Raw genomic sequence first — 25,329 nt, 5'->3', positions numbered from 1 at the left:
CCCGCGCGGCGCCCGATGACGTCACCAGCGCGCGACTGGACCATTGATTCTCGCCTGAAGAAGGGAGAGGGAGACGTAGTGGGGGTCGGGGTGGGGGGGGTGGGAACTAGCGGCCCTCTGACCCGCTGCAGCCGCGGACTCGGGCTCCCACCGAATTGGAAGACGGGGTAAGCGCCTTCTTCTCCTCCTCCTCCCTTCGCCCCCCTCTTCTCTTCTTCCACCACCACCAGCTTCCTGGAACCGGACACCGAGGTGCCCGCTGCCCGCCGGTCTTGACTGTGGCGGATGGGGGAGCGCGCACCTGTGAGCGCGCGATGGGTGAGTCGTGGGGGGAAGGGGGGGAGGAGGTGGGAGAGCGAGGCTCGGGCCGCCGCGAGTCCACCCAGCCTCCGGGGGCCTCGTGCCGCCTCCTGGGGAGCGGGGTGGGGGGGGCGCTCCTCGCGCACGCGCACCCCTCCCCCCGCAGCCGTGCCTGTCCGCATCCTCCCCCCCCCCCCCCCCCCCCCCCCCCCGCAGCGTCTGCTGCTCGAGCCTCCTGCATCCTGCCGGTCTCCTTCCGAGTGCGTGTGGCGACGCCTCGGGGCCCGGTTTGTCACCTCGGGGGCGGCGGAGGAGGGGGCGGCGGGCTGCTTGGCGCGGTGCCCGGGCTCCCGAGGGTGAGGCCGCACCGGGGCCTTGCGTTGGACGCGCTCGGAGCTGGGGGCCGGGGGAGGAGAGAGGGAGCAGCAGCCCTGGCTCGGGCCCAGCATAATGGGAGGAGAAGGGGGAGTGCAGGGTGCAAATGTCTACGTTGTGCATCCTGCATCGCAGCATCCCTCGGAGCACACCGGTCCTTAAGCGACAACGGGGGAGGAAACTCCCCCCGGGCCGGTCCCGGGCTGTGATTTGTCGGCTGGGGACGACAGACAGGCGGGCAGACAGGCGAGGGACCGAGCAGCGTTGCTGGAGCTTGTATGTCTCACAGAGGAGGAAGCACTGAATTGTGGGACCAATGCGAGATCCATGATACTCCCCCCTTCCTGCCCCTCCCCATAAGAGGCTTTCTTTTCTTCCGAAGACCTCGGAGTCCCGAATTTTCTTGTTGTTTAAAAAGAAAGGGAACTTTCCACAGTCTTGTTTAGGCTTGTTAACAAACATTTTGTCCCGGATGTGAAGGAGAGGGGAAAAAATCAGGAGGAAAAAATGGGCTGCTGAGCCCTTAAAAGTTAGAGCTTACAGTTTGAAGCCCCCCCCTTTTTTACAGATGAGGACACTAAGGCTTGTAGAGCTCTGGACTTGCACACACTACTATGTCGCAGAGTGACTTTTGGAACCCAAGGCCTGTCTCCAAAGTGCTCTTTCCACTGGGCTCGAGTGCGGGCTTAAAAAGAGGGTGGGTTTAGTGTTCAGTACTGCTAGAGTTTGGCAGTGATCTTGGGGAACAGATTTCTTAATTATTCACCAACTCTTATAGATGTGGACTGCTGTGAATCGACCTGCATTAAGCATTATGACTAGCTGGCATTTAGGTACTCTCACTTTTCAGAGAAAGGAACTAAAAAGGGGGGTGGGGGGTTTGCCAAAAATTGTGCATCTTAGTGGGCCAGGTCTTTGTGGGATATTGGAAAGAGCGCTGGCTCTGGGGTTCAAGTCCTCTGCTGTTGTCCTGTGTGATCTTGGCCAAGTCAATTAACCACTTCATCTGTAAAAATGAAGAAAGCGTTAGAAAGAATGAAAGAAATCTAATGCTTTCTTCATTAGATTAGACCGTTTCTAAAGGTCCCTTCTGACTACCTGTGGCTTGATGGTCCCAGTCGAATGTCTCCTCTTATAAAATAGAGACACATCTGTATATTGAAAGACATACACAAATTATAAATACCTAGTATGTTGGCCAGTGAAAGCCAGGCCATTTAAATTTTGAAGTCTAACATTGACAGAATAACGGTTTCTCCTAGAATCCCTTACTAGCCTTATTTTATTTTTAAGGATAGAGGTATTCTAGTCATAGTATTGCAGATTTTAAACTGGGGGGAGGGGGGAATTTATAGAAAGTTAAAGTGAATCCCAAATAAATTAAAGCAATATGCACTTCTCCATGTTCTCTGGACACCAAATTGAGCTGTCCCTTGGTACTCCCAGGCCTCCCAGTCAGAAAGGGAAGAGACATTTTTATTGACCTTTGGCCACTGCAGCTAACACTAACCATTTAAATGCTTTTTGAATAAATGAATGCTTTCTTTTTCTGTTGTTAGTTCTGCCTTAAGAGAAGTATGAGTCCATCCTACAAGTTCTTCTCTTAGCTAGCCACCTTGCTAGCTTGGTGTTATTATTATGACAGTAAGAAGAGCACCTTATCAAACAGAAGAATTTGGTGGGGGAAAATGTGTGGAAAGAGAAAAGTATGCTTCAATCCAAAGTGGGCTTTTTTTTTTTTTTTTTTTTTGATGCAAAAGGTAGAGAACTCAGTGTTTAGTATCACTAGGGTTCTGCAATGATCTTCCTTAGGTAGAGGGTAACTTATTTTAGTATAGTATCTGTTAGATTTGGATTATAATAAAACTGCTTGGATTAAGTTTTGTAGGCAACATTATAATGATAATTTGGCCTTAGAAAAGAATAGTTTTAATTGGATTTGTTTGAAAATGTATATAGCAGATAATTTGTTGTGAGGGATAGTTTTCCCTCGGGAGTAAAGAAAGGATACAGGAGATAATTATGATGATGTAAAAAATAGAAGAAATCAATAAAAATTTATTTTTAAAACAGAAAATGTATATGTAGCAGAGATAGTACTGAGTTTAGATAGTGGAAGACCTGGGTTCAAATCTACCCTCTGACACTTACTGAGTAACCCTGGACAAGTCACTTAATCTCTGTGAACATTAAGCTATTTACTCCCTAACATTTATCAGCTAAATCATTGACCAAGTTGGTTGAGGCAGTTCCCACACAACAGACTGGCTATATTTTGGGAGCACTGGCCAATGATAACATTACTTGGGAAGAGCAAGATGTGCAGTGTTGATATTTATAGTGGGATGTGTTGTTTTTTTCTTTCAGTCTTATGGTTCCATTTTTTATATGACTGAAGAAATTTGAGTAAATAATTAAGATCAGAAGGATAAATAAGAGCCTTTTACTTATTCTTGGTTGATCTGAATGATGTTTTTCATTTGCTATCCCATGAGAAAAGCAGACACCCTATATTAGATATAAATTTTAGGGAAGCTGAGGTAAAATATCACTAAAACCATTTATCCAGATGTAAGTAGTTCTCCTTTTTGTATATTTTTATTTAGCAGAAGATTCAATATACTGTATAAGTGGGCAAATTTCATTTTTTTAATTTGAGAGAAGGGGTACTGGTTTAATAAACTGTATTTCTCAGTTGAATGGGGTAATGATTGAAAAGGATTGATTTCAATCCAGCCATTTAAAAATTATTGTATGAAAAGTTCAGTCTGGTCCCCAACTATCCTAAAATTGTCCTAAGTAATTAGGATTCTTAATAATGAGACTATAGATTGTTTATCACTTTATATTTTACAAAAATATTTTATAATCATCATCTCAATCCTCACAACAACAATCCAAAATATTTTTTGTTATAAGATATTCTTATTTTAAAATGGCAGAGGAATAAAGGGATCAGTTATCCCTCTCCAGTTCTATACCCAGTGTGCAATGCCCTATTGTTCAGTCTTCCTTCCTTCTTTGTCTCCTATTATTAATATTTGATTCTCTAAATTATCCTACAACAGTCTGTTGATACTGATGTACAATTCAAACTGCCTTGGCTTTTTCACCCCTTTCTTCATTCCGTATTAACTCTACTATATGTAACATCGGGTAGCAGTGAGATATGAAAAAAATATTTAAAGCCTTTGTATTGTTTCCAAATACTCCTCTCCTGACCCTGGATTTTAGGTATGACCTTGAAGTCTAAATATTTCTGAAATTACACCCTTTTATCAGTTACATACACTTGTTTTAGCAGGGAACTAAAAGTAAGCAGTTACATCCCTGTAAATTTCATACAGTTTAAGTTTTCAGTCTCTTGGACAATTTGGAACTTCCGTCCTCAATAGAGGAGGATTTGATAATCCACAAACCAAATTGCCATTTGTATCTAATATTTTTGGCACAGTCTTACCTGAAATTAAAACCATTTGTTTCATTATTCTTGCTCATGTGTTTTTTTTAATTGTTTCTTTCCATTTGCTGTGTTAACATATAAAAATAATATATTTATTTAGCACTTTTATATAGCACTTAAGGTTTATTTACATGTTATGTATTATTTAGAATTTCATAGCTAATAAGTGTCAAAGGCAAGATTTAAACTCGGGTCTTCCTGACTCCTGGCCCAGAGCTCTATCCATTGGGCCACGTAGCTGCCTGATAACAGATGTAAAATAAAGCCATTGCTTGTCCTGCACAGCTTCTTGTAGACATAAGGAGTCTTGACCATCTAAGCTTTTGTTTTCTTTGTATTTGTATCAAGAAATCCTTTGGTCATAGGCATTCCTCTCCCTGTTTTTGAGTCTTTTCAGAACCTCTCTCAAGACCCTTATAAAGCTCCTTGATAGATTTGGGAAGTTGAAAATGGGTGCAGACTCATTTTTGTTATTCATAAAATGAGGATGTTGTACCCAGTGGGCCCCAGATGCTCCTGAAGTAAAGTATCTTCTCTAAATATGTGCTGATTGGTTGAAAGCTGACAGTCATCTTGATTTTGGGAGCCAAAATTTGTGGAGCCTTGCTTAGGCAAAGAAGTAGCCCCAGACCAAAAATGTATAGTAGGAGTCCAGATTAAAAGGGCAAATGGGAACATATGAAGCTGTCACATTGAAGATATGAGACCAGATTGAATAAACCTGCTCCTGGGTCTAGTGGAAAGGGAAATGAGTAGGAGCAGAATGTTGAGTTTGGGGCCATCTTTAAAGTCTGCATTCTTGCACAGACAGAATGAAAATGCACAGTGTGTGCCCTCCTTCCATCCCCCACATACTTCATTCCTTTCACCTCAAAGCCGGTGCTCTTTTTCATGGTGTGACAAACCCACATCACAGGGGCAGGGGCCTGCTAAGATGTTCAGTTCAACAGACCACTGTGTGCAGAGCCCTGTGTTAAGAGCTAGGGAAATCACAGCTTTTGGATAAGACTAGGCCCTTGCCCTCCCAGAACCTCTGGTCTGAAGGTGGAAAAGGAAGAAAAGGACCGAGCTTGGATAAATGGAAGACACAGTATTGCATGGTAAGTACATTAGAAAAGTACAGAACGTTGTACTGTGTGAGGTTGGGTCTTAGGACAAGGGAAAGGAAAGGTTTTCTAGGCAGAGATGGGGCATCGGGGGCTGAGGGAAGGTATCAGTCGACTGTTTTGAGCTGGAGCCTAGAGCACACGTAGGCAGGGAGTAACCAGAGTTTTCTGTCACCACCGTGGACCTCAGGAAGTAAAATGATTAGGAATGAGCAGAGAGACGGAGCGCTTATGAATAAGACCAACTACAGTTACTTGAGGAGCAGAGAGACGGAACGCTTATGAATAAGACCAACTACAGTTACTTGAGCTGCTAAGATTAAATGACAAGAGCTATTCATCTTCCTGTTTCTGTGCATAAATTGATCTTTTGTTTAGGGAAGAAACTTCAGTGAATGGTTTATTATTGCCTACTATGTTGGATCAAAGGGTAATGGTTATGACACTGGGCAAACCTCCAGGAGCTGAATCTTTGGTGGGCTTGGACCTGAAGGAAGTTTAAAGAAGCTGAGGTGGGTTAATCTGAAGAGCACAAGTCTGAGGACCCACCTAACTAGTTTTACTGAGATGGAGGGAGGTCTCCATTGCAGCAAGGAACATTTAAATTCAGCTTGAGAGAGAAATATCTGACAAGAAGGGCTGTGGGAAACTGGAGCCGGTATGTAGAATTTCTGTGTAGTGTAGGCCTTGGATAGAAAAGTGGAAAAGAGGGAGGAATGCCCTAACCCTGACACTGCCGCTCCCTTGGGATAATTCTCTTGTTCTCGCCAAGACTCAGTTTTCCTATCTGTAAAATGAGGATGTTGTACCCAGTGGCCCTCAAATGCTCCTGAAGCTCTAAGTCTCTGGACTTCAGAATAGAAATTTCGCTTTGAAGTAAGGAGCCTTCACTTCTCTTCCCTAGTCCCATGGGTCTGTCATTGGTTCACATATTCCCTCCAGTGATACAGCTCAAAGCTTCTCTGGGCTTTGTCCATCCTTTGTGACTTCCCAATGGACTCCCCTAATGTTGCCACAGGTTCTATCCAGCATGTATTTTCTTTTTGTTCAACTCTACCAACAAAGCAACTATCCTGTCATTAGATGAATAGCTCTCACTACAGCAAAAATGGATTAGCGTGGACCCCACGAATTTGATATTTGAGAAAATTCAAGGTTCAAGATTCTTGGGATGGGACTAGACCTATGATTTTTATTGATCATAGAAAACTCCAGTGGAATAACTCCCTCTTCCTTTGTAGTTGTTATCTTCTCTGCTATTTGTATTCTTAGAAATTGCTTAGAGAAAGAAAGATTAAGTGACTTACTTAGTCATACAATTGGTACATGTCAGAAATAGAACTTAATCTCAGGTCTTTCTGACTATAAGGCCAGCTTTGTCCAGTCTGCCAGGCAGACGTGATTCTTACTGAATTAGAAAGTTCAAAAGCAGTGATAAAACATGAAATCAAAATTTGAACTGATTTTGAATGTATTTTTTTCAATGCTTTATTTGCCAATACCCACTATTTTGAAGATCATAAAACTCTTTTGGGGTAACTTTCAACTAATTTTGGAGAGATTCATTTTCTCTTCTAGTCCTCTCCAAACCCTTTTGCCCCAAACCTCCCAGGCTAAATTATTGAGATTTGTTTGTGTTTTAGTAATCCTGCAGGCGTTGCAAATCCTAGGAGACTCTGTTTTAGATGTGGTTCATATATCTCTTTGTTTTTGTTTTTATTGAGTGTAATTCTGAAACTTTTATGTGAAGAAAATCCTGGGTGCTATGGAGTTTTTGTAGTGAGTTTCCCAAAGAAGAAAAAATGCCGTCTGATCTTCAGTAGTACTCATTTTTAAGTTCTTTGAAAGCACCGGAAATGTGTTTGCAGTGAAACTGGATACCTCTGGTCTGGATTTGCTTTAACTCCACCTCTAGGTGGGTCTAAGCTTTTTGCTGTGGGAGAAATGAAAGTGAAACTTAGCCGGAGCCATTTTCTGTAAGCTGTGTGTTGTCTCTATAGGACCGTGAGAAAATGTTTTATTTTCATATTATCAAAGTTATTCCTCTTTACTTTTAAACAGGGATGTTAGACTGCAAAAGCTATTATACTAACCAAAGAACTAGTCTTTGAAACTTTACTGTCACCCTTAGTTCCTTTCTCCTTCTCTAGAGGGAAGTTTTCCTGTAGTTAATGGATTAGTTTACACCACGGGAGTTTCTTTTCTTGTGCTCAAATAAGTGAGATGAATTAAGCTCATCGGTATGGACAAATTTCAGGTAAGGGCAGCTTCTGATATTTAACTAACTTCTGCAGGAGCCCTATGGCTGTCTTGAACCGAATGTGAGGCTCAAATTTTGAGGGTTTAGAATATGGCATCTCTAGCCAATATGTTGGGACCTCCTGAAAGACCTCTGTGGTGGTGGTGGTGGTGCTGCTGTCCCCACTACCATGGTCACACCCCTGCTAATTTTAGAAGCCAGGGGAATCAAAATGGTAATGATGCCCCCTCCCACTATTCAGGGATCAGATTTTATTGTCTGGACCCAACTCCATCTCAAGATTAGGATTTAAAGGAAGAATGGATCCTCCTTTACACCAGGGCTTCTTAAACTTTTTCCATTTGTAACCCCTTTTTGCCTGAGAAATTTCCCCATTAACTTACAAGATCCTATATGGAGTCATGAAACACAGTTTAAAGTGCTGGGCAAAAGTTAATATCAGGGAAGATTTGTAATAAGCAGGTTTAGGCTCATTCATTTTAGAATCAGAACTTTAGAGCTGGAAGACACCTTGGATCCTAGAATCTAGCTCCCTCATTTTACAATTGAAATGGAGACCCAGAGTGAAGTTTAAAGAGTTGGCCGAGTTTTTTTTTGTTTTTTTTTTTTTTTTTTAAAGACGTCTTCTAACAAATTCACTTTTGTCAATTTAAAAGGACTGATATATCTTTTTATGACTGAAAAAAGTAAGTCCCTGAGATATAGGGATTTGCCCAAGATCACTCGGACATGTTACATGACTCTTAAACATTTTTTTTTAAAAACAATTTTTAACAAGCCTGGGTTTAAAATAAGTTCTTAACAAAGCCTACATAAGATGGTCAGTATGATCATGAAGATTTTGAGCAATTCAAGAAAAAATATTATTGATTTACCTCTTTCCTGCCTCTATCCCCATCTTGGGTCTATCAGGCAGTTTTTCTTCCTTGAAAATAGTAATTTTGATGTTTTTTTTTTTTTTTTTTTTTTTTTTTTTTTTTTTTTTTTTTTTTTTTTTTTTTTTTTTTTTTGCAAATTGAAAAGTGCTTAAAGAACTGAACTTTTCCATTTTGAAATATGTCACTTCCAAAATTCACCAAAGTGTAAACAGCTTATATCTTAAGAGTTACTATTCAGCCCTCTGGGAATTTAAAGTAAGGCTGAGAACCTGATTTGTATAAATGTCTGTTTCCTAACAGAGACTGTACTTAGTACCTATATTCCCAGAAATGGTAGTAATAATATGTACTACCAAAACAGCAAGAAGGTATATTGTTTCAACAATAGAGTAAAATGAGTGTGGAACAAAGGATAAATTTCCTGTTAGTCTCTGATGCTAATGATTACTTTTCATTTATAATTTTAGAATACAGTCCCCACCAGTCCATGGGGAACTTTAGTGGTTTGGGTAAAATTGTGTGTATCAGAGTCTATCTGCCATACAGAAAGGAGGCCTGCATTCTCTTGCCAGAAGCTCATTGGTTTGGGGGTGGGATCCCTACCTGAACTCCCACTTTTCTTTTCTTCTCTGCTTCTCTCTTCCCGTCCCTCTGACTCCCTGTGTCCGGGCTCTCTGCAGCACTTGTGAGGGGGGCAGATCGATCCCAGAAGCCCTGAGCCTCCGTGGCCCACTGGCAGCACACTGAGCAGGGTGCTGCTTCAGGCAGAGGCCGGTGTCGAGCATGCCCGCTCTTGGGGCCACTGTCCTAACTAGCCCTTTTTCCCCACCATCTCTTATCCTGCAGGGGTGTTCCCTCGACAGATACCGTAACCATCAGGTCCAAGGCTATGACTACAACAAATCCAGACAGCAGCCGGGGCAGGGGTTCTATCCCGAAAGATTTCGAAGTCAGCAGATAGAGTTCCTGAGGGGACAGCTCCCCGAAGTGCCCCTGATCAGGGAGCAGCCGTCAACATCATCTTTTCTGCCCAGGGAGAGGCCACGATTTCCAGGACCACCTGCTGGCGTGAGGCAGCCTGGGCACTGGAATGCTGTAAGGCCGCCTCCTAGCAATCCCTCACCCTGGAAAGGTTCAGCTTCCCCAAGAGGCAGGGCCACATCGAGGCAAGGGGTGGCTAAGCTCACCTTTAATTTCCAACAGCTGTCTATCAATCAAGATCAGGAACAAAGGATTTTGGAGCTTTTAGGGGAACTTAGAGAAGGGCAGTGTACTACGGTCTATGATCTTGCCAAAAAACTTGGGGTCCAAAAGAAAGAAGTAAATCGAGTTTTGTACCATCTACTGAAGCAGGGGAAGTTACACAGGGAAGAAGGCACACCTCCTGGCTGGAGGATCCCAACCCAGTCCCATGCTTGGAAACAATCTAACCAAGTTGTGAGACAAGGTGTCAAAAAGGGTCCAAACAAAAACCCCAGCTTGGACTTCAAAGACAAAAGTTTCGAACCTGACTTGGAAGATCCACTTGATTTTGTCAACATGACTGAGGTCAAGGAGAAAATCTGTGCCTACTTATATGATGTTCCAGATTCCTCTGCCCTGAATTTAGCCAAAAACATTGGTCTTGCCAAGGCCCGAGATGTCAATACCTTACTCTTTGATTTGGAAAGGCAAGGAGATGTTAGAAGAGAAGGATTTGCTCCTCCTAAGTGGTCACTGACGGTCAAAAAGCGAGAGAGGATGCAACTTAAAAAAAATGAAAATGTCCCAGTAGGCAGCCACAGATTCAAAACAGATAACTCAGATGGCACCACCACATCAGCCAAAAGGAAAGAAGAAGAAAGTGTTGAGAACGGACATCGGCCTTCATCAGGGTCGGTAGAGGATGACAATGTGGCCATCCCAGGATTGTTTGAGGAACCCCAAGAACGAAACAATAGCTTCTTAGACATGAAGGTTGAAAATGGTCAGTGGGCCACAGATGACATCCCAGATGATTTAAATAGCATTAAGCATGGAGATGACCTGCAGACCATAATGGATCTACCCAACTATATGGCCCGTGTTGGTGCCTCATCACAGTTCACAGCTATCAAGAAACTGACAGCTTGCCGACAAAAGAATCCAATCAGTGGACTGCTAGAATATGCTCAGTTCACCTGCCAAACTTGTGAGTTCACACTCTTAGAACAGACTGGTCCATCACATGAACCCAGGTAAGAGACAATATGGCAAAAAATAAAAGCTAATATTTTTACAGCACTCTAAAATTTGCAAAGCACTTTAGCAATATCTCATTTTATCTGTACAATAACCCTAGGAGATAGGTGCTGTTATGATTCCCATTCCCATTTTACAGGTGACAAAACTAAAGCAGACAGAAGTTAAGTGAGGTGTTCATGGTCACACTGGTAGTAATTGCCTGAGGTTGGATTTGAACTTGGGTCCTCCTAACTCCTAAGTCCAGTGCTTGATCCACTGGGGCACCTTGCTTCATAATCTTAGTAGAATGAAAGTTAGGCTCGTACTCTTATTTAATCCTTGATTATGGTTCAGATAAATCAAATTCTGCTTCAAGTGTTTTGGATTTTTAATTTTTCATGCTTTTTTCTATTCCCCTTTTGCCATTTCATGGTCAGTTAGCTTAACTATTTCGCCAGAGATTAAAAAGAAATAAATCCCAAATCGGCTTTTTTGATTAAAAAAGAAGTTTATTGGCTAAAATAAAGCTTGTTTGGAAGTTGATTAGGTTTCATTTATTTACCTGATTTCTAGAGCCACAAATGATGGCAAATTGGCTGTATTTATTTCCCAAACCAACCTTGTATGTTTTGTTTTTAATAAAATTGTCATCATTTAAGGGATGAGAAGACTATGAGCAGAGTTAAAATGAATTGTGCTGCTAAATATCAGGTCCACAATTTAGATTCTGCTAGATCTGTGTCAATAAGAGTCAAGTATCAAGAAGAGTGTGCCCCAACTGTCCCTGTGTCAGAAGGGGGCAATTCTGTCTTTACTTACCTCCATTACATAAATCAATAGCTCAGTCTTTCCTGCTACATTTAATCTACTGAAAATAATTTTTCCCCTTATATGGAAAACCAAAAAAGTCTCAAGCCAGACTGACAGAATCTTTAGGTTGGTTCCTTCCTTGAAAAGATTCTTAAAGTGAATGAATGAAATGGAAAACAAACACTTGGACCTAGAGAAGAATGGGAAGAGTTGTGGCAAACGAGGACCAGCTAAGCAGAGCCACAATAAGGAGTTGATCTTTTCTTGATGCCCTAAAAATTATTCTGCAGACTCTTGTTCCCAGACAAGGTTTTTCTTCCCTTTATTGATTTTTTTCAGTTAAGTTAAAAGTTGATAGGAATGCTGTTTGTCCTCAAGAGAAAATTTCTCATTCTAGACAGTGTAACAGGTATCTAACCAAAATAAAAAAAGAAAAGAGTCGTGTCCCATTTCCTGTTCTCCTTTTAGGGGGAAAGTCTATTTCTTTTGGTATGAGAAGAAAAGGAGGATCTTCAATTTCCTCTTCTTACTACCTCATCCCTAAAGCCACTAATAATTAAAGCAATTTACCTCTTCTTGGGTTCCATTTATAAGGCACATTAATGCCATGTTCACATTTGTTAGGAGGCACAGGAAACTGAAAAACTAACCTTTTAGAAATAAATTCTCCATTTGAGCAGAAATATCTCTACCATCCTACTCAGTTGGGGCCCTCTTCAGGCTGATTGTATCACCTTGGAGAGAAGCAATCCAAACTAAATCTGAGGACTCCTGATGCACAAGCTCATGGGGATACCCAAGGGAATTTACTATTAGTGTCAAGCTTAACACCCAGACAGTGGAGCCTTATAATGCCTCAAATACTGAAAGGAGATCCTTCAGATCTCCAGATCCCCTGACAGGCTGTGTACTTAGGACCCAGCTGGTATGTGGGGATCATGGTCTTGGACTACAGAAGATATTAGCTGCACTTTGAGTTCTACAATGTGGAAACAGGAGCTGCATTGTAGCATAGTAGAAAAACCTTTTGAGTAGAGGACTTGGGTTCAAATCCTATCCCTGATAATATCCATGTGACTATAACTTAGCTGGCCCTTAAACTGTAAAAAAGGGTCTGAGCTAGCTGGCCTTCTGGCTCTAGGGATGGTAGATTCCCCCAGCTTTAGACACCCATCAAGTTTGTCTCCAGTCTTTGCAGAGACATGGGGGTATCTCCAGTGCAGTTAACTTGGATAGGCTCCTCTAGTCAAAGTTCACGAGGTCATTGGATTTTGGAGAGAGATTTTTTTTAACCCAACTCCCCAGAAAGGTTAATTGCCCGGAGTCACAGATTACTAGAGGCAGTGTAGTTTTTCTACACCAGGTTTTCCTACACCACATCCAGTGTTCATTCCAATTGCTGTATTTAGCTACTGAAAGAATTCAAGTTTTCTGACATCTAGCTTAAGAAACAATAGTCAAGTTTCCCATGACCCTTTCTCTATCTCCACCCATAAGTCAAGAGATCCCATTTGCTTAGAAAATTCCCAGGTGATGAATTCTATGTAAAGGAATGGTCCTACCCAGAAATACTCCTGAGACAGGAAGGATGGAAGAAGGGAGGAGAGTCCACTCAGGTGAGCATTCATACATTTAATTACTTTTCATGAAGATTTAAATACCAGGCTGTGATCAGTGGACGACGGTTCCCTCCAGCAGAAGCTGGCAGCAAGAAGCTGGCCAGGCAAGATGCTGCTGCAAAAGCCATGACAGTCCTGTTTCAAGAGTCTGGAGCCCAGGAGGAAGGGTTCTCACCAGGACTATCTCGTCCCATGGAGGAAGGACCAGAGAAGGTAAGGGCTCTACCTTCATGGGAAATTCATTTTTGTCTTGATCCACCCAAAACTTTGCATTGTCCTCTTCGGCAATGCCCTGTGGCATACGGAACCCCCAAACTGCCTTCCATTTTTTAACTGGGCTAGGCATCCTAACCTTCCACCATGTCCTTTTTCATTTGGCTGTCTTGTATTGGTTGCTGTGGTCATAAAGTTCTTATTCTTTTTTCTTATGTTGTATAGCCTTCAGTTCCAGAGTGTGAACCCTCTCCCATCAGCCCCTCAAGCCTCCTTTTTGGGAAGAACCCCATTAGTGTGTTGATGGAGCATGTGCAAAAATCCGGGAGCACCTGTGAATTCCTCCTCATATCCCAGGAAGGCCCAGCTCATGACCCCAAGTATGTCAAATTGTTCTTGGAGATTGTAGATGGGAATTCCAGCATGCGTTTCCCTAGCTTCGTGCAGAGAGTAGCCACATTCTTTCCTAGGTTTCCTATATGGTGGCCAGAGCTCTGCTCAGGTCTTTACAGTGAAAGGTTGCTTCATTTCTTAAAGTGGTCTTTTTTCTGAATGGAAAGTTAAAATATGGGGTCTCAGTGATAGGGCTGTTGCCAGTTGGGGAGAAAAATGAGAGGAATTTGGTGACAAAGACAAGGATTAAGGACTAGATCAGTACAGGACAGAAAAGTCATTGGTGCTAAACTAAAAGGAAGCCAAATGAACCACCTGCCTCCTCAGAAGAAACAGTTAACTTCTAAAGCCAGACAAAACTTAGATCTGCAAATGGAAAAAAGATAGTTCTTACATTTAGATGCATTTATTTAAGTTAAGCAGCTAGTTGTCTGAAGGCTGACAGACTCAAGAGGTCTAAGCTTTGTGTTTTCCCTCAAAAAAAGTTTTGATTCTTCTACTGAACTACATCCTCTGCCAGGTTTAAATACTGTGTAAAGATGGGGAGTCAGACATTTCCAACCATGATGGCCAATAGCAAGAAGGCAGCAAAGCAGATGGCAGCTGAGGTGGCTGTGAAGGCTCTCTGTGGAGATCCTAACCTGACCCCTTGGAGCAGGCAGGTATATACTTACAACTGTTCGGTCCCTCAGAGGGCCCCTGTTGCCCTGCTAAGACTTGCCAGCAATGATGAGTATTCTTTGTTTGATTAATTTTCTTCCAGCAAAACATTGACTACTTTAGTGATCCTCCTGCACACTTTGCTGGCCTAGGAGAACCAACACCCAGCAAGGCAAAGAAGGTTGGGGATCTTATCAAATACCTGAATGCCAATCCTATCAGCGGTCTCTTTGAATATGCCCGGTCCAATGGCTTTGCTGCAGAATTCAAGTTGGTAGACCAATCTGGACCTCCCCATGAGCCCAAGTGAGTATCCTGGGATTCCAGCAGTAGTCCTCGCCTGCCTTGGAATGTATGTGTTACCTAGAGAAGAAAGGTTTTCTCTGAAAAAGAAAGAGTGCAAACTTCAATGGATTTTAGACTTAGCATTGCAGCCTTACAGGAAGTATTAGCACATGCTTGAAAATTAGCCATCAGGAGATTGCCGCCTTTCAGATTAGCCTTCAGACTGGAGGAACCTTAAGAGATTACCCCTTAAGGCAGGGATACATTTTAATATTTCTAAGCCAGTAAGAATCTGTTGATTTCTATTGGGCCTCATAGAAAACAACTATAAGATCACCTTCTTAACCAAAGTGTTGGAAAGCTCAAGGAAATAATGTACCTAAAATCAATTGTTATGACTAATCCACTTTAATCATTATTGCACTGTTTAATAGCCTTCTTTAACTTCAATTCCTCCTGCAAATCATTTATCCCATTTCTTTTTATATTTAGTGGAATTGAAGGTAGCATTTGATATTTAGCAATTGGCCCTGCATGCTTCATATCTGCAGATTTGCTGCTCAGGCTGGATTTGTTCATTTTGTAAATCAGACTGTTAAAATTTTGGTACTACCAATTCTATTTTGATCTAAAGATTTGTCAAGAGGAAGGATCTCTTAATTGTTAAATTAAGTCCTATTGGTGAATTGCCAGAACGGTTGCCATCCAGCTCCACATCCATTTCAATCATCTTTGGGAATTCTAGCAGATAGTGTCCCTGCTTTTCTGCTTTTTTGAGGATTTCACTGTCAGTGGCTGGGGAGGGGGGAGGGTCTTGCACACTTGTACAGATGTGTAAAATCCATAGATATGCATGCAATAGCAAGATTTTAGGAAAGTTTAAAAGAAAAAAAATTCCCTTATAACTCTTCTTACCTTTTCATCTTTGATGACTTTAAATTCAGACATTTAATTACATGATTTCATTGACTCCTGTCAGGGGAGAAATTGAATGAGTAGCTCTAAATGCTTACCTTGTACCCACCACTCTTCTGACAATATAATTACAAAAGCAAGGACCTTCCCTTGTCTTTAGGGAGATTACATTCTAATAGAAGAAACCTCATAAATAAGGAGAAGTAGACTAAGGAAGAAGTATTTTGAGCCAATAAATTGCTGAGATGGTGAATGAGACCATTCGGAGGTGGATTGATAACCTTGAATCCTGGAACAAGGATAGAATTAATTTGATTATAGTTCCAGAACTTTGTTGGAGTGGAATGAGAGGGGGGGAAAATGGTTAAGAATGGAAGAACAATTAGTGAACCTATTCAGTAGATGGTCAGGGAGTTTGGAGTAGGATTAAACTTGGTTCCCAAGGAAATAAACTTGGTTTTATTTTGAAATAATAGGCTAAAAAAGACTTGTCATTTATCTAATCAGCAGAACCCAAGAGTCAAAGTTTCTCTGATGCTGAAAGGTTTAGCAGATCATAATCTCTGGGGTGGCAAGACAAGGGAGTAAAGAGTGAAGTATGAACCAGTAACTTGTAATAAGTAGCCTTTATAAAGAGCATTACAAATACCTCATTTGATCTTCCCAACAACCCTGAAAAGTAGATGCTATTACTATTCCCATTTTATAGATGAAGAAGCAAAGGTTAAATGACTTGCCCAGGATCATATATCTAGTAAGTGTTTAGGGTCAGATTGAAACTCGTCTTACTCCCAGTGCTCTGGTTCTACTGAGCTGCCTAGTACCCTTGGAAAGAGAAAAGGCATTTCTGCCTTTCTGCTCTTTCTAACAATCAAAAAGACAGTGTTTAATTTAGAACAGGATGAAACTACTTTAATAGGCACTTCATAAATAAATATTCAGGTGAATTGAAATGGAGGCCTTTTGGGTAAAAAGTTCATAGCTTCTTTATATGACTTATTTAAGGAATTTTTGGAATGTTAGGTGCATTTGTATTTCAATATAAGAACTAAAATACAATCAAATGCCAATTTTTAAAAATTTCTGTAGTATTCCTTCTAATAGAATGAAATACTTGAAAATTAAATGTGTTTATATATTTGCAAATAGGTTTAATAGGCACTCAATGCCTCTGGTGCCAGGGTGGAGAGTAGCTCTGCTCAGCAGCAAGGTACGACCCTCTCCCACTGCTGGACTCTATGAGTTGATGACTTTGCATGTCCTTCAAGTGACTTAAAAATATCCAGATGGCTCTTGGCAAAACAAAGACTCGCCACCTTGCTCTAGAGAACACAGGGTTGGACTAGGAGTCAGGAAGACATGGATTCAAGTCCTGCTTGTAACACTTATTTTTGCCTGTGACCATGAGAAAACACCTCTCTGAATTATTAAAAACTTGGCCTAGAGTCTTAAAAGCCAACCTGTAGGGCTTTCTTACCAGGTCTAATGATGCCTTTCAGCACTTGTTTCTAATCCCACAGGTTCATTTACCAAGCAAAGGTTGGGGGTCGTTGGTTCCCAGCTGTCAGCGCACACAGCAAGAAGCAGGGAAAGCAAGAGGCAGCTGATGCAGCCCTGCGAGTCCTGATTGGGGAGACTGAAAGGGCGAAGCGCATAGGAGGCCTGGGCATTTCAGAGGTAACCGCAGGGACCCTCCTGGAGACAGCTTTTGTGGCTCCCTCTTCTCCTGGTGGCCTTGGAGGCCTAGGGCCGTGCCTCAAGGCATCGCATGGTGATCCACAGATAGTGTGCACTCAAGGTTAAACACGGCACAGTGGTGGTGACTGCCTATATGATATAATGACTAAATATATATATATAATTTATGTAAATATAAATAAATATAATAAAAGTTAAGTATTGGGTGGAGGGAAAAAAGACAGCAGCATACAGTATTGTTAGAACTTTAAAAAAAAATCATATGCTCTCTACATTATTCCTTTCCACCCACTTCCATTAAGAGCATCGAGGATTTGTTTCCAAAGCACTCATCTTCCTGTCTTGGCTTTAAGGTGGAGACATTAGAATAGGGCAGAATCTCCCCAGGGGAGAGCTGTGGTCCTGAACCAGCCTCGTGTCTTGCAGCTTCCTCTGACTGGTAGTACCCTCCATGATCAGGTGGCCATGTTGAGCCATCAGTGTTTCAGCTCTCTCACTGCGCCCATCCAGCACAACCTGCTTGGCCGCAAGATCCTGGCCGCCATCATCATGAAGAAAAGCGATGACGACCTGGGCCTTGTGGTCAGCTTCGGGACAGGTATGTGCAGCCCCCCCTTCCAGCCCTTCCCTCAGGACTGCTCTTGACTGGCACCCTCCCACCCCCCATCTCAGCCTTTCATCTCATTCTGTTCAAGATTTCTTTCCTCTTTTGGCTGTTGGATAGTCTTCTATCAAGGAGAAACTTATCTTAACTGTAGTAGCATGAATGCTCCCAAAGTGGGGAGAAGAAATCTTGCTTTATTTTACTTTAGAAATAATTTAGTATGACAAGTAATAGGATTTAGGGTTTTAGAAGGTTTCTTAGAGATCCTTTTATTTGGAAGCTGAGACCCAGATATTAAATAATTAGTCTAAGATCACATCTTTGGCAGAATGGGGATTGGCCCAGACTCTGCTGCCAAATCCAGTGTTATTTCCCTTATGTGTGCTTTCTTTCCTACATACCCCGCTGGTTAGGTATTATGTAGTACCTATCCTGTCCCCCTCAATCTCATCTTAAATATTTTATATTTGGAAACGTTTCTAAGAGGATATTAGACTAGACTCAAACAAGGGAACACAAAACTGCTAAAATACTACTGGTGGCAAGGGAAAATAAGAAGGGAAAAACAAACCCAAAGGAGAGCAACTGCTTGTGTCTTCTCGAGTCCCCGGTATCAGATGGGTGAAGAAATATATAAAGGGAATAGGAACCACAATGGCTAAAAAATGTACTGCCTCAGGCTTAGAGAAAGAGGGCCTGAAAAAGAATGAGAGGAAGGATACCTGTGTAGACTGGGAGAAAGGGACAGGGCAAGGAAGAAGGAATGATTATGGGGAATAACAAGGTAGGAGGGTGAAGGGAAGTCACAGCCTCTACAACAATAACCAGTCAGAACAATGGGGAGAAAAACCTTTAACTTTCAGCAGCATCCCACTTAGCTCTTCTGTCCCCTTCTAAGGTCATCTGCTTCTAAATATAGAAATTAAATGAAAATCAAAAAATGGTCCATGAAACAATTACTAGGGTAAAGTAAAAATTAGGAAAACAATAATATATTAAAGACAAAAGATAAGATTTATGCTGCTTATCAAAATCTGTAGGATTTAGCTGGAACAGTTCTTAGAGGTGATTTTATAACACTGAGTGAAAAGAGACTAATTGAATTACAACTAACTTTTTAAAATTTTTGTAAAAATTAAAAAAAAAAAAAGAACAGAATATATTGTCCAAAGAAAAGTGGGTAAAGAACTGTCCTAAAAATCAGAGTAGAATATGAAAAAAATACTTAGTTAATAAATTAAACATTTATAAACTAGTTTCTCTAGAAGACCAATTAATTGACAGACGAGACTATTAGCAAAATTAATCAAGAAAGGGGAGAAAAAAAGATGTCACTGAAATTAGAAATGAAAGCAAGTAATCACAAATACAAAAGAAATATAAATTACATATTATGTATGATTTCTAATTCTTTTTGAGACAACTATTTATGGCCCTAATTATAAAAACCTGGTAAAGACAAGAGTTTTTAAAAAGACTCTTAGAGTATTCTGAATAACATAATGTAAAAATAATATATAAAATACTAATAAAATAGCAGAATTTAGCACATTAAAAGTCATTTATCATGACAGTGTATTCTGGAACAAAAGAATGCCACAGTATTAGGGGGAACGTTGAAGGAGGAAAAGCATAAAATCATATGATTATAGCAGCAGATTCAGAAAAAGCCTTCAATAGATTACTCATTCATGATTTTAAATATTTTAAAAATATAATAGTATATTAATAGAGAAAATTTTATTTAACACAATAAAATGTAGGTACAGTAAGACCAGAAAACTAAATTAGAGTATTTAATATAGGTAAAATTAACATAGGTAATTAAGTTAAACTCAATTTTTTTTTTTTTGCAAATGGTATGAATATTACCTAGTACATTGGTCTAAACACAATATTGAGGTAATGGATTCATTAAAGTTGCAAAATAAAAAAAATCCATAAAACTGACATTCTTACAAGTTACCAATAAAAGACTGATGACAGACTGCTTAAAACAAGAAAAAGTAAATCTCTGAGAATTAATTTATTTACACATATAAGACCTTTATAAAGAGTATAATAAAATTGTGTTAACTGATAAAAGAAAATTGGGTAATTGTACAGAAGTTCAAAGTTCATAGATAATATCACAGAGAATACTATCATTTTCACTAAATTAATTCACAGATGTACTACTGTACTAAACAACACTGAAGATAATACTAAAGTTTTTTTGTTTTGTTTTAGCATTAGATTAAATCTCAATGAAATCCAGATGCAAACAGGAATAGGGGTTGCCATAGAGATGGAGGAATAGTGTTAAAGAAATTTGTACTTGTCTTCCTAGACTTTAAAATATGTGGTAAATCAGTATTGTACAAAAACTAGAAACATAAATCAGTAGAACAACCTAGCCTAGAAAGAGAATCAAATGTATAGATATGTGATAAACCTAGGAAAAGTAAAAAGTAGGTAAAAAGGGATTCATTACTTAATCATCAAAATGTTCTGTAAAGCAAATTTCAATTGGAGAAAGATTGGCTCTTATGGATGTTTTGCACTTTAAAATTCACTTTTCAGTTTCAGCAGTGTAGCATGCATGTCTGTGCATTGTGCACTTGATGTTACAGAAGCCGAGGCTGACCCCTGGCTCTCCGGCGCCCTTGGGCACGTTGTTAGTGCCTGGGCCACTGCTCCTTCTTCTGTAAAGGTGAGGGGCTGAGCTAGGTGGCCTCTGAGGTCCTGGGTGTACTGCTTTGGATTTCACCTCTGCATATCCCCACCTATAGGGAATCGCTGTGTAAAGGGAGAAGAGCTGAGTCTAAAAGGGGAGACTGTCAATGATTGCCATGCAGAGATCATTTCGAGGAGAGGCTTCATCAGGTGAGTGCTGTGGAGCTGAGCTGCCACATGGGCACGGAGCCCTTGTCTTTTATGAGCTTCCCCCTGGGACCCAGATAAGGGGGAGTTGGTTAAAGAAAAAACCACCACTTCTCCAGAAATCCTATTCCTTTGGTATCAGTTCACACCCTCTGTGGGCATGGGGCACTGTACTGACCACTTACTTGGGAATTCTACTCCTACAGTTTTAGACAGATTTTTCTCTTCAGTTACTGTAGCATTTGGCATTTGTAGTATCAAAACCAAATTAAACAGGTAGCTTTCCCCTGTTTTACCAAGTTTTGTAAACTAGAATTATTTTCTCTCCTTTTCCCCCTGAGCCTTCTGAAATTCTTTGTGTAGCTGGAGAGCAAACTGAGAAGTTTGGTTCATGAAGACACCCTGTAGTGTGTCCCAGACAAATCAAGAAGAGGAAGTGGACCTCTGCCTCTAACCTCCTTCTCTTTTGTAGGTTTCTCTACCATGAGTTAATGAAATACAGTTCCATGTCTTGGAAAGATAGTATATTCGAGCATGCCCATGGAAATAAACTACAAATCAAAAAGAACGTGACTTTCCACCTTTACATCAGGTTGGTATGGATCACCCTGGATCATTCATCCAGTAAGCTCTATGGTGAATGTTAGCCATCCTTGCTTGTTCTTCTAAGTTTGCCTCGTCCTTAGCAAAGGCTCACTGACATGAGAGAGGCCCCAGCATGGCTTTAGAGCTTGCCTCCAGCACTCCTAGGCCTGGGACCCTGAGCAAGGCCCCAAGCGCCTCAGTTTCCTCCTGACCAAAATGGAAAGAGCATCTGCATGCTAGTGTCTGCCATTGTGAGAGTCAAATGCAATTCTGTGTGTAATGGGCTTTCTGAGTTGTACATAAGTGGTCATCTGAGCTGGTCCACACATCAGACACTCACTAGCAGGGAGTCATTTATCAGACACAGCCATGGAAACTCACACTCATCCATGTACATAGGGCTCACATTACCGCCATATACATTCACACTGTTGCACAACCACCCCAAGAAACAGGCTGATTCCAAGAAGTGTTTCTGGTCCTAGTTAACAAAAAGGGGGGTCCTATCTCTTAGAAATTTGAGCCTGCCCATGGAATTGACTACAGATTTTAAAAGTAGCTTTATGTCTCTATGTTGGATTTGATAAGACAAAAATAATAGCCCACATTTATATCTCACTTTAAAGTCTTGTAATTTAATATTAATTTAATCTTCACCATCCCATGCCGAAAGTATATTGTGTATTCATATTCCCATTTTACAGATGGGGAAACTGGTTCAGAGATTAAATGATTTATTTAGTCAGTCATATAGCTAGCAAGTGGTAGAACAGGGCACAAACCCAGACCTCCTGGTGCTGAGCTTCTGCTTGTCCCCCCCAAGAACCTGAGAGGCAGCCTGAGTCCATCAGACCCCTTCTCTTTTTCAGCACTGCCCCTTGTGGGGATGGCGCCCTCTTCGACAAGACCTGCAGCGATCCTCCAGAGGGTTTCACGGACGCACAGCATCAACCCCTCTTTGAGAATCCTAAACAAGGCAAGCTGCGCACCAAGGTAGAAAATGGTGAGTGCCCCACGTCTTCTCCCTCCCCAGAGAGACGACAGGAGCAGCCTTGAAATTGTCCTCTCCCTCGCTGAGACACAGTTCTTGTAGTCCTTCAGTGAGCCAGAAAAACGACATGGTTAGTTCTAACGGAACTTGTTGGAGTTTTTTGGAAGCCTGAGGTAGAAGGAATGGATAAAAATACATAAAGAAGAATGCTTTGGGGTAAAGTTGAGAGTCTGAGTCGGGGCAGGGGGGAGAATCCAGCTGGCCGAGGGTGAGCTTGGCGAGCCACGACATCGGCCCGGAGCTCAGCACGGTGCCTTTCCATGGACCTCAAGGATGCGCTCTGCCCAAGTCTCCTGGCTGGTGGGCAGGCCCCACCTCACCACACTGTCTTTGCCCTTCAGCAACTTAAGAGATTAAAAGGGCAGGTTATGAGAGCCCCCTGTCAGGGGCTGGGGCTGGCACCTTGTAGGGATCGAGGGGGCAACCTTTGGTGCCTTCTCTGGCCTTTAACAGGAGAAGGCACGATCCCCGTGGAGTCCAGCGACATCCTGCCCACGTGGGACGGCATTCAGCATGGAGAAAGACTGCGTACCATGTCCTGCAGCGACAAGATTCTTCGTTGGAACGTGCTTGGCCTGCAGGGGGCTATGCTCTCCCACTTCTTGCAGCCTATTTATCTCAGCTCAGTCACTCTGGGTAAGGAACTTGGCTCCGGCCCTGGGGCGCCTGTGAGCTGGTGGTGCCTGGACCCCGGCAGATGGCATTCTGCATTGTCTGGCAGGAGTGGGAGGCCTCCCATTTACAGAGGGCGCTTTAATTGATTCTGTGTGCCCTCTGCCATTGTGAGAAAATCAGTTTGACCTTTTAAAGCCCACTAAGCTATGCCCAGCAACATTCCCCCCAGAGAAGTTAAAGAAATGCAGGAGCTGGGGTACAATGTCATTGTTTCTTCAGGCTTCGAACTCTTTGATTCTGGGGGTGTCTTTATGTAGTGTTTTGTGCTAGTAATCCGCAACAATGAGACGGCTGGGGACCCTCCAGGAAGGTGCTCTCCTGCCTACAAGTATCTGATTTAGACACAGGTCCCCACCTGCCTTTGAAGAGCGCTCATAGCAGAAACCCTGTGTTGCCTAGCATTTCATAAATACTTGATGGGCTGATTTGCCAATGCATACGTGTTCATGTTTTCCTTGTTACTTAGGTTACTTGTACAGCCAGGGCCACCTGACACGGGCAATCTGCTGTCGTATGTCCAAAGAGGAAAGTTCATTCCGAGAAGGCCTAAAGCCTCCATATACTGTCAACCATCCTAAGGTGCTGTAACTTTTATCTCCCTTTAAAAACAGCCCTAACATATCTTTTTGAATGGGTTAGGGGGAAATGCCTTTCATCTTGATGGATGCATTCATCCTTTGGAGGATGGCACCACCACTTCAGATCTTTATGGAATTCATTTGAAAGGAGCTTATTCCCCCTTCCTTACTTGTCATTCCCTGGACCCACAGGCCCCTGTCACCACATCCCACAGTTGAAAGAGATGTGTCCTTTTGACCTATTCCTCTGGATTTCCATAGGTGGGCAGGGTCAGTGTATATGATTCCACGAGACAGACTGGGAAAACCAAGGAGTCCAGCGTTAACTGGTGTGTGACTGACAGAGCTGAAATTGAAGTCCTGGATGGCACCAAAGGCAAAGTGGATGGGTAAGGATTTGTCCTGGCAGAAGTGGGGAGAACATCTTCCTTAAGTCCTTTGTCGGGATTGGAATGTGATTGGAAAGCTGTCATTTTCCTTCTCTGGACTTGACTTTTCTCAGTGGGATGATCAGAGGGTTGCATTAGATTTCTAAGTTCCTTTCAGGATTAAGTGCTATGATGCAATCTTTGATCCCAAGGTGACGGATCCAGAAAGATTTATATGAAGTTAGTAATGTGAATTCAGTCTGCTTCCTTCCCAGTTGCTAGACAGTTTCCCTACTTTGGAGACTTCTGGGACTGACCATTTCAGTCCCTGATGAGTAAAGTATTCCTGTTTTTGTAGACCAAGACTTGATGTGTCACGTCTCTCGAAGAGGAGCATGTTCAGCCTGTTTCAGCAGCTGTGTGCCCACCATAACCGCAAGGACCTCCTGAGGCTTGTTTCCTATAAGGAAGCCAAGGAGGCTGCCCGGGACTACCAGGTGGCCAAGCGCTACTTCATCAAAAGTCTGAAGGACATGGGCTTCGGCAGCTGGATCAGCAAACCTCTGGAGGAAAAGAACTTTTCCCTCTGTGAAGCATAGTGTGCTCAGTCAGCTGGGTGTTCAGGGGTGTTTCAGGGTTTAGGGTGGGAGGTGGGTGATAGCACTCTTTATTATGTTGTTTTGTTTTTGTTTTTAATGGACCCAGGGTTGCAATATGTCAGGCTTTGGGTTCTCATTTGTCCTGCCTCCTTTGGGCTTGTCAGGATAGGGTAGTGTAAGCAAGGTCTTGCCACCACCTGTATTCCCAGGGAAGAAGCAGACATCTGTAGGGGAGAAAAAAGCTCTTCTATCTCCTAATAAGCAAAAGCAATCATTGGGCGAATGCAAGACGTTCCCTTGAACTTTTTTTCTTTACTATATTTACTTCTTGAGATCTTGATTAGGTTCCAGTCGAACTTTTTGTGATTCAAAGATTGATATAATTTGTGGATTTTCCCAGGTCTTTTGGCTTCTCCACTTTCCCTTCTTTCCCCTTCCTTTTAACTGTCTGGCTACTCCAAATTTCCCCCTGAAGAGGGTGAACATAGTGGTTAATTTCAAGTATTAGACAAAATATTTACAAAGAGGTTGAATTGACAGTCAATTTTGTTATCTGTGCCAGTAAAGGAAAGTATTAATATAGTCAACTTCAACAGCTGATCTACATAGAAAACCTAGTAGTCATATTATCCTTCTACCCAGTTGAAAGTGGGTAAATGTGGAAAGCATGATGCTGGCTCATAGCAATAATGGGAGTGAGGGAACAGAGGAGGAAAGACTTCCAGGGTTTTTGTTTTTTTGTTTCCCTGTGCAATAGGGGCAAGAATGCTACTGGGGAGGAATGGAGTCCCCAAATCTCAGCTATTATTAAACTCCATTGCTAATAATTA

General features: G+C 41.9%; 1 protein-coding gene across 2 annotated transcripts; it reads left to right on the top strand.

The window, feature by feature from the left end:
- Positions 1-285: 285 nt before the first annotated feature.
- ADAR (adenosine deaminase RNA specific) lies at positions 286-25,329 on the top strand. Of its 2 annotated transcripts, none has more exons than XM_031966671.1 (15): positions 286-318; positions 9,229-10,598; positions 13,046-13,226; positions 13,452-13,606; positions 14,140-14,281; positions 14,383-14,585; positions 17,000-17,156; positions 17,604-17,775; positions 20,553-20,646; positions 21,116-21,235; positions 22,098-22,231; positions 22,733-22,915; positions 23,421-23,533; positions 23,794-23,921; positions 24,259-25,329. In XM_031966671.1, the coding sequence occupies exons 1-15, from the start codon at positions 286-288 to the stop codon at positions 24,497-24,499; spliced, it is 3,426 nt and encodes a 1,141-aa protein (XP_031822531.1). In that variant the 3' UTR covers positions 24,500-25,329. The 2 variants fall into 2 exon arrangements, with proteins under 2 accessions (XP_031822531.1, XP_003768102.2); XM_003768054.4 differs by lacking the exon at positions 286-318 and adding an exon at positions 4,327-7,501.

The sequence above is a fragment of the Sarcophilus harrisii genome, chromosome 4, assembly GCF_902635505.1.
Source record: "Sarcophilus harrisii chromosome 4, mSarHar1.11, whole genome shotgun sequence".
Taxonomy (NCBI): Eukaryota; Metazoa; Chordata; class Mammalia; order Dasyuromorphia; family Dasyuridae; genus Sarcophilus; species Sarcophilus harrisii.
Note: the sequence above shows the minus strand (reverse complement) of the source record. Positions and strands in the feature narration are given on the sequence as shown.